The sequence below is a fragment of the Parus major genome, chromosome 2 (genome assembly GCF_001522545.3).
Source record: "Parus major isolate Abel chromosome 2, Parus_major1.1, whole genome shotgun sequence".
Lineage (NCBI taxonomy): Eukaryota > Metazoa > Chordata > Aves > Passeriformes > Paridae > Parus > Parus major.
The window spans coordinates 19,793,959-19,817,462 of NC_031769.1; the positions used below are offsets into that span (position 1 = coordinate 19,793,959).

The 23,504-nt window shown below is 37.4% G+C and overlaps 2 protein-coding genes across 4 annotated transcripts in view; both read right to left on the reverse strand.

Moving 5' to 3' along the window:
- The window catches only part of LOC107199768 (macrophage mannose receptor 1-like), a 31,731-nt gene extending 16,471 nt beyond the window's left edge, over positions 1 to 15,260 (reverse strand). The window contains exons 1-18 of the mRNA XM_015617242.3: positions 15,072 to 15,260; positions 12,903 to 13,301; positions 11,510 to 11,683; positions 10,469 to 10,633; positions 10,050 to 10,166; positions 9,683 to 9,826; positions 8,113 to 8,295; positions 7,776 to 7,930; positions 6,834 to 6,947; positions 6,013 to 6,128; positions 5,067 to 5,215; positions 4,431 to 4,633; positions 3,928 to 4,049; positions 3,098 to 3,185; positions 2,268 to 2,412; positions 1,761 to 1,796; positions 1,503 to 1,672; positions 591 to 658 (exon numbers count right to left, since the gene is read on the reverse strand). Coding sequence (XP_015472728.1) covers positions 591 to 658; positions 1,503 to 1,672; positions 1,761 to 1,796; positions 2,268 to 2,412; positions 3,098 to 3,185; positions 3,928 to 4,049; positions 4,431 to 4,633; positions 5,067 to 5,215; positions 6,013 to 6,128; positions 6,834 to 6,947; positions 7,776 to 7,930; positions 8,113 to 8,295; positions 9,683 to 9,826; positions 10,050 to 10,166; positions 10,469 to 10,633; positions 11,510 to 11,683; positions 12,903 to 13,301; positions 15,072 to 15,138 — 2,615 coding nt within the window. The 5' untranslated portion in view covers positions 15,139 to 15,260. The remainder of the gene's footprint in view (positions 1 to 590; positions 659 to 1,502; positions 1,673 to 1,760; positions 1,797 to 2,267; positions 2,413 to 3,097; positions 3,186 to 3,927; positions 4,050 to 4,430; positions 4,634 to 5,066; positions 5,216 to 6,012; positions 6,129 to 6,833; positions 6,948 to 7,775; positions 7,931 to 8,112; positions 8,296 to 9,682; positions 9,827 to 10,049; positions 10,167 to 10,468; positions 10,634 to 11,509; positions 11,684 to 12,902; positions 13,302 to 15,071) is intronic.
- A 2,060-nt stretch (positions 15,261 to 17,320) lies between these two features.
- The window catches only part of LOC107199767 (macrophage mannose receptor 1-like), a 56,307-nt gene continuing 50,123 nt past the window's right edge, over positions 17,321 to 23,504 (reverse strand). For all 3 annotated transcript variants that reach the window (XM_015617240.3, XM_015617241.2, XM_033511751.1), the window contains 2 exons: positions 21,073 to 21,129; positions 17,321 to 20,718 (listed from right to left, as the gene is read on the reverse strand). In XM_015617240.3, the coding sequence (XP_015472726.1) occupies positions 20,468 to 20,718; positions 21,073 to 21,129 (308 nt within the window). In that variant the 3' untranslated portion in view covers positions 17,321 to 20,467. The remainder of the gene's footprint in view (positions 20,719 to 21,072; positions 21,130 to 23,504) is intronic.

Here is a 23,504-nt window from a genome sequence, read left to right on the forward strand (position 1 = left end):
GGCTCCAGGGGATGTTTAAGATAATTCCAGGGCACTTTGTTTTCAAAAACATTTGTAGAAGAGTAATGACTCCAAGTCACCTGAAGCTGTCTTGCCCTGAACTCGGAGATGACAACCATCTAGAAATCCAGACAAGGGCTCTCCAGTATTGATATTTCACCTCTAAAAACCACTTTGATGCTTCCCACAGCAGGTTTCTAGGGTCTTTTTTCTTTGATAATTTCAGCATTAACTAATGCCTGCAAGTACCATCTGGAATATGCTGGAGACCTCCAACTAATTTTTTTATTCATCTAACAAAGAAAAGAGGACAATGCCTCGCTTACTATGATCCAAGGTCTCAGCCTCAGAACACAAAAGCAGGGTAAAGAACCAAAAGAGGTAGAAATAGGTAATCAAAATATGATAAGTGCTTTCCAAAATTTGCAAAATATGATAAGAGGAGCAGAATCCCATTTTAAAACTTTTTGTGAGGAAAAAAGTCTGACTACAGATTGTGTCAGTCATTGAATTTTGACTGTTTCCTAGAGCCAGCCCTGTCAAATGTGAATGCAGTATAAGTCTGACAAAATTAATTTGTTTTTACTTACCGGAATGTTCTGTCAAGGCTCACACTTAAACCAATATAGAAGTTGTTCCCCCAGTCTTTATAGAAAATCTAAAACAAGCAAACAAAAGATTCAATTAGCTGTAATAAAACAGATTTCAAATAAAATTTTTAAAAGTTAAAAAAAGGCTGTAGTTTCTGTTGCACAGTTGCATAGTATATAATGTGCAGGGAGGAGCTGCTGGAATTATGTGCCCAAAATGCAAAATGCAAAATTTTGCTCCAATTTTCAGTATATAACTAGGGGAAAAAAATAAATGAAGCAAATTATCTGAAAAAGAAATGGAGAAAAGTGCTATGTTAAGAAGGCAAGAATGACCTCTTAAGCAGGCTTATAGCAATATTTTTGAGAGTTTTAGGAAAACATAGTGGGAATTTGCTGAAAGTCTGCCAGTAAATTGTGGAGTTTTGTACTTAGTCACGTGGAGGAAAGAATGTAATAAAATTTTATTTTAATAGTAGGAAACTATTTCCAAAACATTATATCATCACCAGACCATTCTCTTCCTATAAGAAAATGTTCTAACTTCAACCTTTTGCTGCAAATATGAGATCTATTTTGACAAAGAGCTTTCATTGAATTCTGTGAAAATAATGAGTTAGGAAAAAACATAATTAGTAATTGCAGCTTTCAGCTAAACAGACCAAAATCTTTGAAAGTTGCACCCTGAGAGCATTCTTGAAAGGAAGCTGAGAATTTGTCTACGTGTATCAAGCTATTAAAATAATTATTATAATAAAACTTGTAAGTAGATAAACCAGTGAAAGGATGAAAGGTGGAACTGATTTTTTTTTTATGATAGGGACCACTTTATACTATTTCACAAACCAGCTGAAAAAATGTGCCCCAGTTCACAACAAAATGGTGCAATTTTCAAGCAAACATGTGTCTTACATATTTCCAAAGAAAATTTTTCTCAGTTTCACTCTCAATGACAGCAAGGTCACCACCATTCTTCTTGCAAAAGCCTCGGGCTCTTTCCATAGACATCGCTTCTTTGCTGAAGTAGTATTCCTTGTGTTTATACATTATCCAGTTATCTTCACCAACAACATATTCATAATCTGCAAATTAAAACATTAATTAGCCCGCAATAGAAATTAACTTCATTACATGTTAATTAATTTTTTTCACTGGAAGCACAAGACTTACTGAATGTGGAATTAGGCTCTGGTTTCACTGAGGTTCCTGCAATAAAAATCAATATTTAAGTATATTATGTTTCTCAGCTCTCTCTCAATTATATTTACACAGTAGTTAGCATTTTAATTCCTAGTAATAATCTTAAGGGTTACTCAGTATATGCTTATTTTTGTCACAGAATTTCTCAGAGTATCTGAAAAAAAACCTGCTACATTCAGCAAACAGCACGTTAGAGCTTATGATAAATTAAGCTTACAGAAATAATGCCCTTCTTTAGGCTCTTGTGTTTCTCTTCCTCAACATACTGCACATACTTTCCAAACCTGCCTGTGTATTTCATGGATTAATTAATAGTTTTCAACTATTTCAACTGCCTATAGTGAAATTATATGTATTAACTGTTTTATTGTGACTCATGACACAGCTGTCTCTAATACATGCAGATAGTGTGATCTGACCTGGGAAGGATATTCTTATCTACCTCTGAAAGTTTCTAAAGGTAGAAAGTTATCTTACCTTTTTTAATTTGGCAAACAAAGTCCAGCATGTGTTCGCAAAATAAATCATTCCAATTCATATTGAGATAGCCAGTAAACACACCACATTTTTCATTCCCATCATAATTGTTTGGTTCTCCATGTGACCATCTTTCAAAATTTACCTGTAGTGGAAACACAACTTTGTTACTATTTTCCTTTTAAAAGGAGACAATTGTCTTGTATCATTCTGTTAAAGAAAAATGTACTTGATTTCATGGTCCATCTTGTTCTTTAATGTCAGACCTTTTAAGGAGAAGTGCATGGCACTTGAATAGAGCAATAATTCATGTGTGTGTTTATAAGTCATGTTAATTAACCTGGAAGTCCTTGCCACATTTGTTACCAGGAGAGCTGATGTTCTCCTGTCAAGCTCTAAAAAGAAATATGTTCTCTGATTCCTGGGTTGTTTATCCTGCTCAGACATTCCAACCCAAGACAATCCATTGGTGCTGCCATATGGCCTTGGCCTGACAGATCTTGATCTACTGAAGGAGAGGGCAAAAAAGCTGAGCTGGTGTAGATGAACAAAATTATTTCTTGCAGCAAATCACAAATGGGAATATAGAGATTACACAATCAGACTTCCTTAAATCAGGAGCTAGATTCCATCACCTTTCTTTACTGTAAATGTTGTAATTTTATCTATAACTATGAACTATCAGAAGATTTAAGACAAATTCCTACAGAGGAACCAGGTAATAAAGACTTAAGGTCACTTGCATTTCATATAGGAGTTATGAGAGCTGTCTGCCAAGAGAGATATAAAAAAAAGAGTCAAAACACTGGAATAACAAATTATTTACTCACTGGTGAGCCATCACTCCATGTAAATCCACCATCAGAGTCCAAGGCACTTAAACCCATCCAGTAAGAATAGTGAATATAACCTCTCTCTCTGAATGATTACAAATAGAATCAGACACAGCATGAAACAGAGAAGGGGAATGTAAAGCATTACATTATTATCAGCACACTTAAAACTCCAAGTACAATTTGAGACAATCATATAAAATAATCATTCAATTGTCATGTGGGGAAAACCAGCCTGGCACAGCACGTGCCAGGAAGCAATGGAACACAGAACTTCATGGGAAAGATCACAAATCCCGAAAGTCCACAAAAAAACTGAGTTAAATGAAAATAAAATGTCTTGGTTCCACTAAGTAGCTTAGGCATTCAAATTCAGACCTGCTTGCACTCATGGCCTTGGTTTAAACATTATACAAGCACATCAATAGGTCAGGCATTTCTTAGTCTTCCAATTTCCCCCCTTACTTAAGGTAGGAAATGAGCACAAAATTTTCTTTTAGTCAAGAAGATTTTACCTACTGATCAGCTACTAATGAGGTAGAAAGATCTGTTTTCTCTCTTTGAATTAATTTCAGTTAAAACAAATTTTGATGATACTTCTTTCAATTATGTGTATGTTCCGGCAATTGTAGTGCATGGCACCACCTTCCCAGAGGTGTGCCAAGAAAAAGTTTTGCTCACCTCTTTTTACCCAATTTTTTTCTGCCCCTTTTACACCATCTTTGTAAAGTAGAAACTGATCACCAGAAATCCTTTATGTCTTTCAGACAGGCAATTTTAAAAATTTTTCCTCTTATATTTAAATGATGGACTTTGCAGATACTTACAGTCTAGATATCAGGTTTTGTTCTTCTTCACTGTGGATACATGCAAGATCTCCTCCAATGTTTCTGCAAAAATCTCTTGCTTCAAACCATGTTTGCATTTTTTCCCTTCCTCCCTGAAAAATCTACAGAAAGTGGGCAATTAATTTTTTTTATTACAGTATTACAGATATTTACAAACACAAATATGGGCTTCTGTCTTTCCTCTGATCTTTTGGTCTCGTTCTATTACTGATTATTTAATTGTTCAACCATTCAGCCTGTGGTTGTCTCTCAAATTTGATTATTGCTTTTCCTATCATCTCAGGGTTCCTGTGGCTCCAAACTCCAGTTCCATACACACATAGCTGTTTCCAACATTTCCCAGCCATACCGCCTGAGGATGGCAGGAGATGTTGCCACAGACTGTCTGTCAGGTAAGCAGGGTAAGATCCACTTTCCATGCATGAACAAAATATATTTTTATTTAAATGGCAATCATTTGCATTCAGAAATGAAGCACCTACTTTGAAGCAGAAGCTGCTCTGGGAAATAGACTGCCATCCCTCTGGACAAAACAGGAGAGGGGATGTTGTTGGAGGAGGAGGAGGGGGGGTGACTCCCTCCACCAGCTGCTTGCAGAGAAACGTGTTTGTTTCTTCACAGTTCAAAATATCCCATAATCCAGCTGAACTTCCTGTTGCCATGGCCACACAGCCTGAATCCTCTCCTTCATAAAACATAAAGTTGTTAAATCTTATTAATGACTACTTCTTCTCAAAATATCTGCTGCTTATTTAAGAGTAACCTACCTGTTCCCCCTGTGTTTGGATACCAGTAGCTCACAATAGCTCATATGCATGTCTATTAAATCATTAAAAGATTTTTTTTAATCTAAGATCCTTTTACTTCATGCTAGGAGTTACTTAAAAAAACCCATCAAACAACAAAAACCTAATGATACCAACAGACTCTTGCAGTCCCAAGTGATCTTCTAGAAGGAGTTACCACAATCCCTGATCCATCCCTTTAGCACAAATAGACAGTAGCATTATCCTTTCTGCTGCTTTATGTCAGAAGTGTTTCTAAACCACTTTGCAGCTTTCAAACCTTCACTTTGTCACTCCCCAGGGCAGGAACTCAATGACCTTCATGGAACTCACCAGGCATTCCCACATTCCAGTGAGTGAAGGTGACAGGATCTCCATTGGCCCACCTGAATGTCCCCTCTTCTTCCACATCTGAAAGACCAATCCAGAAGTATTTTTCTGGTTTGAATCCAGTTATGGAGGTCAGAAAAGCTTGTTCATATCTGTGAAGAGTAAGCACCAAACTGTTGTATCACATTTTACCAGAATTTGTTCATTTCTTCAAAAAGTTCATGTTAGCAAATCTGGTAAAGTTAAGGTGATTTGTCAATATGTATGAAATGAAGCAAGGGTAATTATCTTACTTCTATATTTCTAATTATCATACAAAGAAACTTTTCTGTTGCATTTTGCTAATGTAAATTATGTCTAGAATTTAGGATGATTCTATTCACTTTTTATACCATGCAATGAACACAAGCCAAAAAATACTTAAGTTAATGTGTATATATTTCTCATTCCATATAAATAAGAGCTACAGTGTTTTACTGAGCATTATGATAAGGTCTAGATCTTTAAATATTGTTACTGTGGGGGAAAAATATTACTATTATTTTAAAGTTCTTCCAGATCTGGCTGTTGCAAAGAAATAAATAAAAGGCTGAAAAGTTTGAATCCAAGAGAAATAAATAGTTCTGTGTTTATCTGTTTATTTTTAGTTCAAAAACTTTTAAAACAATCTGTCAATCTGGAGTTGCTGTGCAGGTGACCCAGTTTTTTAATTCCCAGAGCCAACAACAGTGCAACTGTGTAGTAGCAATATCCTGAGTGTTTGTACTGATGATCTAAAAGCCCCTGATGTATTATGCAATACTTCATCAGCTCTGCCTTAAGTTTTCCTGGGAAAGAGTGGTGTTGCACTAGATACACATTATGAATAACTGCTAAGTAAGAAGAAATTTCTTTTTAACACTTCCATCCTTGTTGCACGCATTAGGGGATAAGAATTACGTTTCCATACCTGTCTCTTACAGTAGCCAGGTAACCTTTGTTTTCTTCACAAACTTTTTTTGCATCTGAAAAAGTTGTTGGCAACTGCACCAAGGAGTAACAGTAAAAGCCATGCTTCATCCAGCCCTGTTGGTGAAGAAGCAGAGATGTGAGGAGAGGCTGTCAGATTGTACGGTTTTGTGCACTTCCAAAAGCCACACTAATACCACACCCAAGTCAAAACTGGTCTCAAAGGCCATGAAAGGAACCAAGAGGATAATGAGACGTAGCTTTTGTGACCATAACTCTGTGTCTTGTCCCTTGATACAGGACACACCCCTTGATACAGGGGTCTTTGCAAACAGTGAGCCATGGTTATGCCTTGGGGCTGGCAGCCACAGTCACACCACTTTGCAGCTCCCTGTGTAAAGCTTGCTCTGCCTTCTCGTTGCATAAGTAGCTGTTGCAAGAGTTCACAGCCTGCAAAACAGTCAGCTCAAATATTCCTGATTCCTGTGGCAGATGGGTAGAACTGAGGAGGCATGCAACCCTCGACATATGGGTTACACCCTGAAAAGATTGCTCTGCAGAGTGGCTGATATGGGTGCAGGGACCAGTTCTGCAGTAGGAGAGAGCTGAGTGAAGTACACTTGTAACGAATGAAAAAAAATAAGTCAATCTACATTTTAGTTAAAGCTTCCCTATCAGTCTAAGAAGTATCAAATGCATATGAAATTACCAGTTTCTAGGCTCCTCCAAGAACAGTCAAAATAATTTACTTCTAGCATAGTTATTATCATGGGAGTGAAAGCAATACACAGTCATCTTTTGCTGGTTTTGTTTTACACTTACTTTCTGGCAGCCTGGGTAAGTAACTTCAGCTTCCCCTGGTTCTTCAGCCAAGGGTTTCCTTTTACAGATGTAGCCAAATTTCATTTCACAAGCGCTGTCAGCCCAAGATCCATCCTAAATATTGTAAGAAGAAACCACAAGGAGAAGTGAAAGCTAGAGACAATTCAGATCAACAAGAATAGCCATCCTCGGAAAGAGCCCCTCTGTCTTCCTGTGGCTCAGATTTTTTCAGCTCTCTTCCTTGCCTTGATTTTTTTTTCCAAAACCCCCAAATACACACAGTAAAGGGTCACATTTCCTCAGAGATGTGAAAATGAGGGCTGTATCTATTAAAGATTGGGGGACTGATGAGAGCAGGAAAAAAACATTAGGTTCCTCTCTATTCTCAGCAGCATAGCATCTACTAGAGAGTTCATATAACCAGTTGACTATGACAGGGAAATGCTGGATAAACCAAACAAAAAATATGAAAAAATGTCTTGTGTCTTTTTCCACAACATTACACTTTTTTTTATAGTGAGTAGAAAACAAAATAAAATCTGATTTTGGTCCTCCAAAGTAACTTTAAAATCCATATATTTTAGTAGTTTTAGAGAAAAAATGAGAAATTCCATGCTCCAAGAATCTATTCCTCCATGATCAGTCATGTTCCCTGTGGTGGATGAGTGATTTCAACCAATTTCATATGGGAATTGTCCCAGAGAAGACGAAATCTCCATGCAGTGCACTGCTTCTGGTGCATCACACAGCTTCCTAGATCTGGTCTCAAGTATCCCTCCACACTAAGATATCCTAAATTAAACCAAGTTCATAATTTTAAGAAATATTTTAAAACTAGAATTCCTTATTTTTATTTTATTTTATTTTATGTTTATCATGAGTGTTTTCATTTTAAGAGGCAAAAGGACAGAAGAAAGTAGAGAGTGGGGAAGGGATTTTTACCTGTCCCTTCATCAAGATGCAATCTGCCTTATTCCAAGTGTGGGTGGGCTCTCCATGGTGCCATTTGGTATAAGTCACAGGTGTGCCATCACTCCATTCAAAGTACATTTGAACCCTGAAGTCATTTAGACCAATCCAAAGCTCGTCATCTGGCTCTAGGAACACAAAGTTAATTGTAGGTATGGATATATCTTATAATGGAATAATTACATCTCACACCCACCTTTGACTGAAGAAATTTTTTTTTAAAAAAAAGACTATGATTACAATGATTAAATGAATAATAGTAACACTATAATCCCAGATTAAAAAAGAAATGATCTTCAGGAATACTCACTGTACCCGAGCTGTGACACCGTAAAACTGTATTCTTCGATGTTATGAATGCTCGCCAGCTCTCCATCTTCTTTTCTACAGGAAGACTGGGCTTCTTTCCATATTTTTGGTGTTCTATAAATTCTGTAGCAATGACCTGCATAGGGCACCCATTCCCTGGGGCATTTAAAATGCTTTGAATCACCTAAAAAAATTACATCATTAATTAGAAGTTCTATTCAGTGTTTTATTTACATCAAAAAGAAAATTTCCTGTGCTGATACGAATTTGAGATATTGGGGCACATAGAGGAAACAGGAGAGAAGACAAAGTCTGAGGGTACTAAGGTTAAAAAACAAATTTTCCCTCCTATTTGTGCTTGGAGATCCCAAAAAACTATTTTACTGGATTAAGTAAACACTGAGTAATTTGGCATGCAAATGTACAGGGCACAAGTCCACATTAAATCCCTCTCAGTGAGGCTCTGGGCACAGCCATGTTTTACAGAAAAGGGCCTCTTTTCCTACTCAGGGACTCTGTCTTGGTGAATTTTGCAGCTTTTTATATTTTTTCTCTGGAAGCTCCAGGTGCTCAGGAGCCAGTTGGAGCTCCTGAACAGCCCAAATCGTGTATCAGAGAGTCCAGACACAACCACGTTATATCAGAAATGTTATACCAGAAATTTTAGGTGCACAGAAATGCTAAATACTTTGTTCAACACTAATTTCTTGGTATAAATTCAATATGGCCAGCCCACCTTCCATTGCTTGGAGAGTTCCCATGCTCTGCACTCACAAAGCAAACTGAAGAGGGGAGGATGTGTGGCCAGAATTTATGTGTGGTCAACTGCTTTGTCTGATGCTCCCTGGACATGGCTTGGACCCAGGCAAATTGCATTCCCCTAAGCAACATCCAGATGTGGTTTGAAAGTTAGCAGGGTCAGAAACCTTTCCAAGTGAACTGCCTGGATACATCCAGAAAGTACAGGATATGCATGTGTCGTGCATCCCCTGAACTTTATAATCTTATATACCCATATATATTAGGGGAGAGAGGTACTGTGATGTTAGTTGCATGTTGGGAATTCCCAGTTAAGCAACTGCACACCTATTTTCTCATGTAGCTAAGACCTAGTCTGCCTCAAGTAAAAAGGGAATTCAACAGGGGGAAGGTTCCAGATACACAGTCTGATTTTTTCCTTTCAGAATAGAACAAAAAGAGTCACAGAGAGCAGGGGAGCATGAACTCTGGCTCACATCTTTTAGCAGGACATAGGTTTAGAGTATATACCAGAGCAGAGGATATTTATCAGTATTTCATGGTCTGGATAACATGGCTAAACACCTAATCCTGCCTTCTTTGGTACCCTGGGCTCTTTTCCAAACAATGAACAACATTTAGACATCATCTTTAAAATGAGCCAGAAAATTAAAATCTTCTCAGTATTTTACTCAGGTCAACAAGTGTAAGCCTTTTTATTGACAATATATTGCCTTTTTAATATATGAAATATATAAAAGTATATTTCAATATAACATTTCACAATATTTCTCACTGACTGTAAAATTAGCCTTAGCTTTTGACCAGTGTACCTGAGGCAATGGTGGAAGAATCCAAGGAGGTGTTTTTCTTTTGGCAGATATATCCCAGTTTCCGATCACACAGCTGGTTTTCCCATTTTCCATTCCTACCTTGGAAGGTCCCACATATTTTTCCAGATTCCACAGAGGGATTTCCTTTAAAAAAAAGCAACAGAATCCTTCTGTTAAGAGTGAAACTTTTCACCTTTTCACAGGAGGGAATGTGCAAGGCCTTTGCAGCTGAAAAGCTACTGGGTATTATTCTTTAGAGTGATAAATCCCAAGAGGTGTGAAAAGGGAGCATCACTTTGATGGGGAGGAGAGAGAAGGGGAGGAAATTTTGGCCCAGATGATCATCATTTAAGAAAAGTGCACTTACCTGGAGCCCAGTTGAGGTATCTGAAAGGACTTCCTCCAGTCCACTTCCAGCCACTGTCAAGTGTATTGTAGAGACCAATCCAGAGCTTTGCATTGATGCCTAGGTCACTAGTGAGCCCTGAATGGCCAAAACAAACAGTTAGGTTATTAAATGCCTCTGATTTTTTAAAGTTATTAAATAAAATTTGAATAATATTTTAAAGTATAAGAGATATCTTTTTTTAGTGTAAATTAGATTGTTTCCAGTATTTTAATATGGGTTTTTGTGAGAAAGGGACAACTCTTTTAAGAATGTCACTGAGACCTACTTTTTATGAGATAAATATAAGTATCCATGTATAAGTCTTGGATCTGACTTACATTTCAAACTGTACATTATGTTTTTAATATATATTTATGGTATGTTTAATAATAATTTACCTAATAAATACATTTCTTCACGAAGGTCTGTTATACTTAATAATTCTGCATCCTGCTGCTGGCAGCTTTTTCTTGCTTGGTGCCACGTCAAAAGTGACTCTGAGTTTATCTGATAGCGTGTTTCTGTCACAGGATTTGTTTTCCAAAGGTTATTGTGGGTGATGTCTATAAAAGATGATACCAGCAATTTCAAAAAATAATCATGTTTATTAACCCAGAAAATACAGTCTTTGTTGCAGACGAAATCTATATAACTGTGTCATTTGATAGTTTTTACATACCTTTTGCTTCACATAAATATACTTTGTCCATTCAGTATTAAAAATATTTCAATCACATAAGGAATTATTTATCCTTACAAATCTATTTTTCTACATTGACCCTTTATATTTTTATTATGTAACTCATCTACTTCTCTCACATTTCAGTCCACTCACTGATACATTCTACCTCTACAACATATCTCTCTTCACCATGCAGAAGTTTTGGTCTCCACACCCATTTCTTACCTTCAGATCCCTCTTATGCTCTTCCAGACCACCCAATAGAGCAGAAATTACCATTTCCACACAATCACATGTGAAGTGGGGATGAAGGGGCAGGGAAGTACTGGATCATGGAAGGCAGGTGAAGGTCACTGCCTGTGACCTGCACCCTTCCCTTCACTAGAGCCCTCCTGCTCTCTCCTCCAACCTATAATGCACCACAGTCTCCTGATACATCTCACCTTCCTCATCCACTGCACTTTATTATGTCTTGAAACCCAGTCCTAGGGGTTTCCTCTTCCTTAATCCATCACTCCCAGTCACAACCCTCAGATTACTCCCTGCAAGTGCCAGTCTTGGGGACACTGTGGGACAGAGACAGTGAAGAGCAGATGCCTCATCTCCTTGTTGCATAGCTCACCAGCAAATTAGGAGAGCCAGAATTCCACTTGGTCTTCTGTCCAGTTCTACTTCCACATCCTAAGAACATTTTGACCATGACAGTGGATGACACTTTTGCTTCACAGCTTTCCTGAGATTTTTATAACTAAATTACCTTTTAGTGGGCAGTTTCCAAACAACTGGTCTTTGTCAAAATCTGAAGAAGTTGCACACCAGAGAGAGTTTGCATCATCCCTCCTAGGGATGCATTCAGCATACCATTTCCCCATGTGCTTAAAAGGGAACACACAGGGTGCACCAAAGGCATTTCCTCCCAGTGTATAGATATCTGTGGAGAAAAGCAGAGAGCAATACTCAACAGTCAGCTGCCATCAGAGGGTCACCACAGTGACACTCATAGCCAGTTTTCTGGTGACAAAGCTGAGTCATGCCAGGCTCAACACACCAGTATTTTGTTACCCTGAAACTCTAAAAGGCTGTTGTGCCAGTCAAGTATGATTATGGAAACATATTCAGAGCTAAGACTCTCAAACACTTAACTTGGCCTCAAACTAATTTCTGTTTAACATTGTCATGCATTGCTTTCTGGACTACTGTGTCAGAGGTCCCCATGACTCAGCTTTTCCCATGGCATATATACTTCTGTCCTTAGATAAGGAATTAATTCTCTTTTTTTTTTTCCTGCATGGTTGAAAAAACTTGGAAAGGAAGTATCAAAATGTTTTTATTAGTCTTCATGAGAGGAAGCTATATCTTAAATTTTCAAGGACTCTGCTAGGAAGTGACCCTTCCATCACTCTCCATTCTTATTTGCCGTTGTCTGTACAAAATTATGACAAATTCATTCCTGTGCAACAGCTGTAGTATACAACAAAAATTTATTCTACTGTTAAATTCCCAACATACCAGTGTCACCGCAGAAAGGAGATTGATTACTTGATTCTGAATGCCCCTTCTACATAGCTCAAGAGCTATAAAATTGTAGGAAAAGATTTTACTTTCTAGAGGTCCTTTTCCAGGATGATAAAACATTGCATCTAAATGATTATGCACCATTTTTCCTTTTGCTTTTTTCTACTTTTTGTTTTACTAGGCCTGGGAAACACTAGGTAAATAATGTTAAAGGTGGGTTCCACCTACCTAAATTAGAAATTCAGTTCTTAGAGATTATTAGTGGTCAAACCAAATAAAATCAATAATAAAAACTCAATATAACACAAACATCTCTTCTACAAATTGACCAGACATATTTTAAAACAGTCATAGATTTCTTTTGCTGTTGTTGTACAAACAGAATTCCCATTTTTATGTGTACATCATGCATCTTTGTCATTTTATTCTATCACTTGAAAGAATTGGGTTTTACAAGTTATGCAGAAATGTATACAGCTGTATTTGCTGAAAAGTACACAGATATATTCACTTTTCATTTCTACACCCTATTTATAATTAGCTCTCTGCTGATGTCACTCTAAGAAAATGGTTGCTGCTTCTCAAGCAGGCTTTGCAGGTAGCAGTAGTCAAGAAGATGGAATCTCAGTACTCACCCTCATAGCGCTGAAAGCACACACTGGCTGCACTTCCATGGATTCTCCACCTGCTCCCTTTGCTGGATACTTTGGACAGCCTGATTTTCTTCCCCTTCCCTTTGCCATAGCTCAGAAATAAATCCTTGCCATGGGTTGCAAGTGTGTCATTTCTACATTCCCACCACTGGAGTTCATTTGTCCTGTTGCAGGATTCCAATGTGACGGCAGCCTCGTCATCCTTGGCAAGCACTCCCAGGCACAGCTTGAGTGCCATGCTCAGCAGCTGCGTGGGAGACACCCACCTGAACTTCTGAAATTCATCATGTTCATCACAAGTGGTAGTTATCACTGAGCTAGAGTTCTGAGCTTGGGCACAGAGCTTGTTATCTTCATTATAGATTGAAAATATTGCCCTACCTATAAAATAAAATGATAATGCAAACATTTGAGGAGAGGTTTCTTAGGAGATAAAATCAGTTAGTTGCTATATGACAGTCTGCTACCAAAAAAACCCCAAGAAACCCAAAACCAAAGCAAAAAAGCAACCAACCAACAAAAACCAAAACAAACAAAAAAAACCCACAAACAAACCACAAAATAGTATATATAGTTCATAAAGAAAGAAATCAAGGGAACTTAATCATTGGACTGACTTCATTGATTGGTATGAAGGTTATCTATGAAAATATTCTTAAAGTGTAAAAACAGAAAGGATGAAAATACATCTCTTTCAAGAGAAATTTCTTTTCTTCGTACCCCTCCTCAAAATACATGTCAAAAATGACCTTCATTGCATTTCATAATTTCTTCAAAGTTCCACCAAATTATATTTAAATGGGCTTTAATTCTGCAAATAAAAGGACTTCTTTTGCTTTAGAGCTATTAAAAATCGTTTACATACTCAAATAATTTTTATATTTGGCCCAAAACAACTTTGTGGTTTTCAGCTCACCAAGAAAGTGGTGTATTTTTCATTTTAGGTTAATTATTTTGGAAATTTTTTAGCAGCTGTGCAAAAAGTAATTTCTTCACAAAGTTTTATTTGTAGGTTTCTCAGGAGGGAAGCCACAACTTGCAGCATCATCAGTTCCAAGCACAGTTAAACTAAGCCAATATCCTAAGGGCTATAAATAACTACATTTGTAAAATAGAAATGTGAGACACTAGACATCAGGGTTTTGTTTCTTAAGCTCAGCTTCAACAAAAAAGCCTGCTCCAAATCTTCACTCTTTTTGCAGCTCAGCTTGCATTCCTTCTCTCCCTTCTAGGTGACAGGCAACATCACCCAACTCACTCAGCAATGCCATCGAGTTTAACCCAAGATTTCTTGCCAAGGCCAGAATACTGAACTGGGCCTTCATAACTCTCCCATCCCAAAGCTGGCAGGCAGTGGTTGAACACCCATTATTGGTGTTGTTGCTCTGAGGAGCTATAAACCAGAACAATCCAGACAGTATTTTCTGTGATAGAGCTCTCCAGCTGCAGTGGCTCTTGGGAAGGTTAGGTAGCGAACCCTAGGCTAGAGCTAGCTTGGTCTCATCCAAAAGCATGCACAGAAGATATTGTGGATGGATTAGATCCTTATTGGTGCATTGGCTGGTCCCTGCTGCCATTCAAGCAATAGTACTGGACTTCCACAGTTTTCCAGCTGAGAACTTGCCGTGGAAAAGACACAGTGTCATTTTTTGATCCTCTCAGCAGTAGGAGGGAATGAAATTTAATGGACAAGGGGGATTTTAAGGTCCTTCCTAAAGGTTTCAGCTTGGAAACAAGTTTTCAATATGCACTGATCAGCGTGCTATGGTCCTATCTGAGCTGCCAAGAAACTCAAAGCACACATCAGTTCCATGCATGCTGAGAGTTCACAGCTCTGTACTGAGCTATTCCAGCCTCCAATGGAGTAAAGTGAAATCAGCTTTTGCCTGCATTCAACTATCTCAAGAGCCAGCACCACCAAGGTTATGGCCACATCTGTTGGCATATTCATTTAACTCTTACACCACGTTGAAACCTGGGTTAAGGAGAGAGAATGCCTATGCAGATGCCTCCAAACTTCAGAGCTGAACAAAACATATTCAAATTATATGTTGTGACTAGATCTAAATTCACTGCCCACTGAGGGAGGTAACTAGAACACATGCTAAAGAACTTGAAAACCTCCACACTCAGCAGAGGACAAAGACTTACCAGACATTTGAAGAGTTGTACTAATGGAGAGAAGAAAAATCAGGGAGAGAGACATGTAGAGAGACATGGCAAATATTTCACTCCTTTCCTCCTTCACCTCGTGTTGATCCTAAAGACCAAATCAGTGCCTTGCAAGAAAACCCCACTGCACTGAAGTGGATTAACAAACCCTTTTTAAGACCCAACAGATACAGGGAAGTTCTGAGCTTCAAATAAGGAACTGTGTCATGTCACATGAGTAATTTTGAAATAATACATTAATGAGTAAACTTTGCTTTCTAAGCTAGTTTTTCTACTGTATAAAAGATTGCCATGGAAATATAAGATCTAACAGGTAATATTTTAGTGTGGATTTTTAAGACATAACTCAGAATCATTCATTTTACCTAAAGGTGAGATTACTGATTCACATGCAGAAATAAATATAAGAAGTAAAAAAGAGAAAGATTTGTCTGTATCAATATATGATGAAAATAAGCCAGAGTGCAGTGCAATATTGTGAAAAATCTGCTGGGACACCACACACATCAAGTAACTATGACCTTGGAGTCAGAGAGAACCAGAATTTTCCATGACTGAAATTCCACAGAAAAAAAAAAAAAAAAGCTGTAGGAAGTCAGATCTGTGTTCTTCAGGAGACACCTATTCTTTCTTTTGCTCCATTCTTGACTATATGCAGGAGTAATTACCCAACTGACAGCAGCAGCTGGAGAAATTTGGGAAAGAAAACACACAATTCTAGGAAGAAGAGAACCTGTAACTGGATTTTCAATTATTGCTAGTGAGGAAAACTAAACTGATGAGGAATACTGCCTCATTTTTCATCCCACTAGTCTGTGAAATTTGTACACCTTGTAAAGTTGTGCACCTTGTAAAGTGTACACCCTACAGGCATTCTGAAAAAAAATCTGATGTTTACTTTGATAAACTTTTCTCCGTGATAGCTTAAAGAGATCAAAAAACTTAGACCACAGGGAGGAGAAAAGGGACTCTGATGGAAGCTTTACCTAAATTTTGGCATGTGGACTTTGAAAAATTTCATTTCCCATACCTCAGGTGAATCTGGTGCAGGATACCTTCCCCAATATTGCATCAGCAGCAAAATTGCTGCTGTTGCAGGTAATGAAAACCCTGGACACCCACTTGATGATGTGGGATTCTGCTTCTATGACTCTGATTCAAATGAGATGAATGACCCACTGGGTCTGAAAATGCATGCAGAGAATTAGAGTAGAACAAAGCCACAACAGTGAGGGAGAGCGGTGGTAGCTCAAGGCCAGCAGACACAGCTAGAGCAAAGCCATGCAGGAAAGGGAGCCTGAAAGGATATTGAGACCTGCAGAAAGTGGAAGAAATGAGGGCTGCTCTAAAAAGCAGTAAATTACTCAGTAAGTTATCATCCATATGTAAGGATGGCTGCACAGAGTCTGGAGTCAAGCATTCTGGTACTCCCCAACACCAGAGTGCTTGAACATGCAACCTCAATTTTCCAACTTTCCTTCCTTCCTTGTTCAGGAGCAAGACAAATGTATCTTGTGGTTCTGCTGTATAAAACATCTCAGAATATCCAAATCTACCAGGGGGAAACAAGGACAATTACAATAGGGAAAAAGGAAGTGGTTCTGTTCTGAACAAAGATCAGTGATTGGTGAGAGACTGGCATTGATAATCTGTTGAGAGGCTGAAAAAGAGTAAAGCATACTAAAGTCAGCTTTACCTCGGTGTTTGTGTTTGTCTGAGCAGATTGCAGCACAGCCCACAAAGAAAACCAGAGGGCTGCGAAGATGTGCCCCAGGATCTGCCATTTGGCAAGGCACAGCCTGACATTTTAAAAGTGGCGAGGAACAAAAGCTGCTGGGGTTTGTGTGGAGTCAGCATTGTTCCTTTGGCAATCTCTGCTCCCAGGCAGGAAGTTACACTCACAGTGTGCAGATTCACCACCTTTCTTCTGAAGTCCAAACTTTTTCAGAGAAAAGGGGAAACGAGAATTAAACACAAGGGTATCAAGAAACATTGCAATGTGAAGAGATAAAACCTTACACACTACTGAATATTGCCATCAAGTCGTTGCTCAGGTGCCCACAGAAATGGATGGGTGAAGCCATCTGGGTTCAAATGGATGCTTCCCTACATTCATTTTCACAAAAACTACTTCTATTAAAATATGAAAGTAATTTTACCATCATTTAGCCTGCTATAACTTGATAAAACATTTCAGTCCAGAATCCCCACACATAGGACAATCACAGTTTCCAAGCTATAAACATTTATTTCTTTCAAGAAAACATACTCTAAACCTCATTAGGAACATTCTAGTCTGAAAAAAAAAAAAGTGAACAACCTTTCCATTTTGCTATTTTAAAGCTACAATAATTAATGATTTTTTTTCTTTCAATTTTGTAAACCACCTGATCAAATACAAAAAAATCTTGCAGCATCAGAGGATTATAGTTATAAACTATTAGGGATCAGCTAAAACATTTATTTGCTTTTCATACATTTATTCCCTTGTTCATTCTATTCAACATCTTGTTTTTCATGGAGTTATTTTCCTTGTTTTTACAGCAAGTATATTTCAGAAAAGCAAGAACCCATTTCCTCTGCGAATATATATATATATATATATACATATATACATATGTATGCAAAATACAGCCTAAGACCTCCCTTAAGTAGTGTCATCTACGTGGGGATCACAAGAGCAACAGTTTGGTTCTAAGGCACCTGACCAACCCAAATATGAATACCAGTTTGTAGCAGAAAATGGTTGAAAGATTTGGTGAAGGATCAGAATACATAAAATATAAAAATAGAGTGTGTCCATATGAACATGACTCATTTCCAATAAGACACATTTCTTTTTTCCATTCAAATAGAGAAGCATATTTTACCTCTTTTCCTAGGTAAAAGCTTTCCATTTGACCTTATATTAGTTAAATATTTTTAAAGTGTTCAAGCTTGCTTGTTTCTCTACCTTCTATTTAAAAACTTCTGTTAGAGTTTGTGTATAAAGTATCAGTGCTCATCTTCTGTTTATGACATGGAACTAATGATTTCCTGTGCTTTAAATGCTACTCTTTCTATATTAATCTTTTTAATGAGAAATTTGCTTCAATTCTACTGTCTTGAAATTGGAGGTACTGTAATCCCTGCATCTTCAAGTTCCACCTCTTCTGAAAATCTTTCAAGTCTTTTTCTAAAATGAGCAGGATAAGTAGCTCAATCTCCACAGTAGGGCTTCTTATTTAGAACCTTCTCTAATATTTTCTGTACCTGTTTGGACAGGAGAGCAGAACTGACACAGCATTTCACAGAAGCACCTACATCTACTGCCAGCTATTAAGAAGCATGACATTTTTAATTCTCTTCAACTCAGAGATGATGCTGGATTTCAGGAAAAGTAAATGGATGAATGAGCTCAGAATTATCCAGGCTCCAGCAGCTGGATTCCTTCCTTGACACTTTTTAGTGATGTACTTTTCTAAGCATGGCAAGGAACCAGAAGTCAGACATCCCCTCTATTTTTATCTTCTTTGCAACCATACCTTTGCATATGTGCATAGGAATAAAGGTTATCTGGAAGAACAACTCAGTGTACAGATACCATTTTAAGATTGTGCAGGGCTCAGAAGTAGACTGAGTTTGTTTTTGGTGAGACTGCACCTGTTCATTGTTTGCTCAACAGCCAGCACAGTGAGGCTGGGATTCCAGTCAGGCTCTCTTGGCCTTTCATTGCCTGTTTCACATAAATTTCTACCTGGCACCACTCCTCCATATAACTGAAACAACATGACCCTTAGTATCATTACTCAGTCAGTCAGAGCTTTCTGTCACAAGCCACATCAGATGGCATAAAAATCCATTAGAGATACTGATCCTTGAAAAAACATGCTTAAACAACTGTGCATTAAAAATGGAAACAGCAGTAGGAACAGAACAAGGAAATAGCTGGGAGAAAGAGAGCAGAGCCAGAGAAAAGCAGTCCCAGGACAAATTTTCCCATTTTACCTACATGTGTATGTAATTTAAAATTTTTACTACATCCCTCATCTCACACTTTTGTTTTGCCTTTAAGCAGATAATCCTGGGACAGATTCAGGAAAACATGGTTAATACAATTCTTGATTGCAACTTTTGCTGGAAAGTCTCCCCAGTGGTATCAACTCCTCTTTCACTTTATCATGTTACAGTGTCTTATATAGATGAGATTATAAAATGCAAACCTATTTTAAAAATCCAAGATAGTTATTTTTTATTTCACAGAGCAAAATCTGAAACCACAAAATCAATCCTTGCAAACTTTTGTATGCAAGTGAGGAATCATGCATGATTTACATTTTACAGGATCTAAAAAACTAGGAATATAAACTCTATGGGGAATATAAGATGTCCATAAATAGCAGTTGATTTAACTATTTTAGAAAGTAAATAAAATCAGTAGCAACTATTACATTGGTAAAGTTAAATTGTTCTTTACTTGCAGCACACATCCCACAAACCTATTCTACTTACTGCGAAGCTGTAGAGAGCAGTACCAATATGTGATCACCACAACAGCTGTGCAGAAACCTTCTGCTCCTAGAAACCCTCAGAACCTGCACAGACAATCTTCCTCCCTCCCCTCAGTAACTGTTGCCTGATAAGAAAGAAGTCTTGCCATGATCCTCATCATCTCTCACCAACAAACCCACTTGTGGCCAGCCAAAACTGGCAGCTAATATCAACCAACTTTTCCACTCCAGAGATCTGCCTCCAGAATTTACCTGATTAAGTCCTTGAATACATAAACTACAAGTACTGCATTCTTGGTTTTCTGTGTTTTATGAAGTTGTAGGAAATGAAATATCATAAAGTCTTTTTCTCCACATGGTTCAAAGGGGAAATGTGCCCAAATACAGACTTATCCTGTAGTGACTATGCCTGTATTTAAGTTCATGGGAATACTTGAACCATGGTAGTATTAGAAGATGTTTACTGAATAGCTTTGAGCATCTGTTCAATAGCATGGTTTGAAATAAATCTGATGCAGAAATGTCAAATCTTGTGTGCCTTCCTCAAGTGGATCTATCTACATTCTACTTTCTTTATTTTATCCATTTTTATTGTTCCATTTAACAATTAGTCAACACTATCACATTTCTTAAGACCCACATTCACCCGTGTGATCATCAAATCCTGAGATCTGAAATCTTTCACCTTATGTAATGACTACAAAAGAAAGTAACTGCGGTGCATGACATTACACACACACACAGAAACAGACTGTTACAGTAATTGCACATAGGAAAATACCTTTGGCTTCATTCTAATTGCATAATTTTAATAAAACAAGGCACATTTTATTTTATTACATTACATTTTATATTACATATTACATTACATTTTCTTTTGTTACGTTACAGTGTTGCATGTTCATTCTGCTCTATGTTGGTCACAAGATCCTTTGTGTCACTAATTCCAGGAACTGCATCACCATTAAAATACAAATTATTCTCAAAGCTGTCATTTGTTGGCAAGCAATTCTTTCTTCTTTTGTAGAAAAGATATCCTGCAAGACCACTTCCAACTAGGATGATGACACCAACAACAACTATAACTCCCGTTTTGCTGTGGTTTAGGGTAGAAGCCTTCTCATCTTTTTTCATTGCTGAAAACAAATAGGAAGAAATCAAGAGAATGCTGCGTAATCTTAATCTGATTACTGGAAACAAGTTCTTTAGAGTGCATGATATCTTAACAAATAGGGGTTGATTTGTTTCAAAGTAATGAGAAGAAAAGGTAGCAACATAAAATAACTTGATTTTAAATCACTAATATTGTATGCTATATCACAAATCCTTTTTTTTTAATTTTCATTTGGAAATGCACCTTAATAGGGTATATTGTGTACTACTAGGAAACTGTCATCCTAGGAAACAGGTACAGCACATGGGCATATCAGAAAATTTAAGAGACATAATACAGCAATTATTTTTTTCTACTTGAAATACAAGATTCTTACCCATTGTAGGTATGCCTGGTGGCATTTCAGATGTTGGTGGCATTTCAGTTGCTGGAACTTGAAAACAATAAAAAAGAACTTTATTTTTTTGTATTATTATTTATTTCTACATTATTTAGTATTTATTTCTATATTTTGAAACACACTGAAAATCATGCTCAGATAAGTATATGGTAATACAAACCACTGAATACTGGAAACACTTGAGTTTAGTTCATATAAAATTATACACGTTTAAGGCATACCACAATAGTCTAACCTGTCCTGGTCTCATATGTAGTTATTTACATAAACTAGCAAAAAAGAAGGAATATCAATAAGCTCCATGAAGATTGATGCAGACATCAGAATGAAACCAAAAGAAAATCTATACATCATCTTGAGGATAGACATGGTCAAACATAATCCTCAATATAATTAAAAAATCTTGTAGTACTTGTTATATAAACATAGAAAGTGTAATAAATTTGGTTTGCCCAGAGACTTTGATGGCTTACCTGCATAGACACTTGAAATCATTCATCAACTTCACAGTGTCCTAGCAGGTATCACATCTGAATTAAAGATTTGCAGTTCATTTAAATTTTAACATCTGGACCATGAAATCTGGCTTGCTGGATAAATGGGCCATCATTTAAGATGAAGGTCTTTATTTTGCCATGTGGATATAAAGTTTATTACTAAATCTTGAATCAATGCATCATGTTCTATTCTGAAAAAGGTGAGCTCAGGAATTTAAATTCTTTTTACCAGTCCCCACTTACATCTTTTCCATAGTGCTGCCCATTGATAGAAGAGAGGGTGTGGGCACCACTGTGCAGCACCCTCTGAACATCAGGAAATGCTTTTTCACTGTGAGGGTGACTGAGCACTGGAAAAGGCTGCCCAGGGAGGTTGTAAATCATTGTCACCACAGGCCCTTTTAAGAAGTCCCTCTCCAGCTGTCCCGTGAGCCCCTGTTAGGTGCTATAAGGTCTCCCTAGAGACTTCTCCAGGCTGAGCACCTCATCACTTATGAAATAAAGTTAGATACTTTATGGTATAGAACTGCTACAGAACTCTCAAATTACAACGGTAAAAATTAGCTCAGTAAATGAAACAGATCTATGGGAAGACTTCAGTCATGTTTCTGTGTTTCAGTCTCTTCAGAAAATAGGAAACACAACCAGCAATAATCAGTGCAGCTCGGTAAAACCATGCCTCTAATGCTGCATTTATTGCTCTTTAACAATCTTTGTCGCTATTTAACAGTTTGTTTAAATTCTGCACATGGAGCATTGCCACAGTTCTGAAAAACCATGCCAAGAAAAGCTGCATTTCTATGACAATGTATGACTAGATTGTGTCCTGTTTCAGGGTGAGTGATTATATAAACCTTGCATTGACACTGGAATTAGGTTGAATCTGTGGCATTCCAGATCAGTAGGCTAGACTGGCTGAAGCTAATCCCAGAAAAAAGTAACTAGCTTTCATCTGCTTCAGCTCTTTGCAGTGGCTCAGCATCAAAATAGGTGAATGCCAGTAGAAGGACAAATATTTTAATTGAATGGTCAAAAAGAAACAGTGGCAATTTATTTTAACATTTGGTACCCATATCTAAAAATTTTTGTCAATAACAATGCAAAAAAGACAGATAAATGGACTCTGAAAGGGTGGATATACTGAGATTTTGCAGTATTTCCTGTAGAAGATACAGTCATCGTTACAAGCATTGAAGTAAGTAAGAATAATTTTGCATGAGAACAAATTTACAGAAAGGATAGCAGAATTTTTCTCATTTCCAGTATTGTAGAGGAAGTGGATATATTGCAGCTACGCATTTCAACCTTTTTGGGAAGCATAAGTAAGACATTTTGGTCTTGCAGTATATGCTGAAAGAAATTATTATGATGACTTTTAGGAATACATATGCACTAGATGTCCCTACTGTCAAATTTGCACATTAAGTTATTTCAGGACACCTTCAGTTTAGCACATTCAAACTATGCTATTTGCTTTGCTTTTCATTCATTCATTTTTTCACAACAGGACACAGAGACAAAAGATCCCAAGCTGTTAAATAATTCACACTTCAAAAATACTCAATTCATAGAAACACTATGTTCAGAAAACACATGCACGTGAGACTGGCAGAGGGAAATAAACAATTCCTACTCCAGGGGCAGAGCAGAGGGGATACCCTGAGAAATATGTTTGCATATAGATGAGACAGATTTGTGTTTGCAAGGCATGGTCCTTACATTGTGATTTCTCAACAACTGTCGATAGAGAACATCCAAACTTTTCAAGTGTGTATACGCTGGATACAGTTAAGACATGAACATAGTCTTTTAAAAGCAATTCTTGAGAAACTTGACTACTGTCCAGAACTACTTTCTGATAAGTCATTCTATCTTTTTGTTGGCATGGAAATGTGCACCCTTTGGCATTTA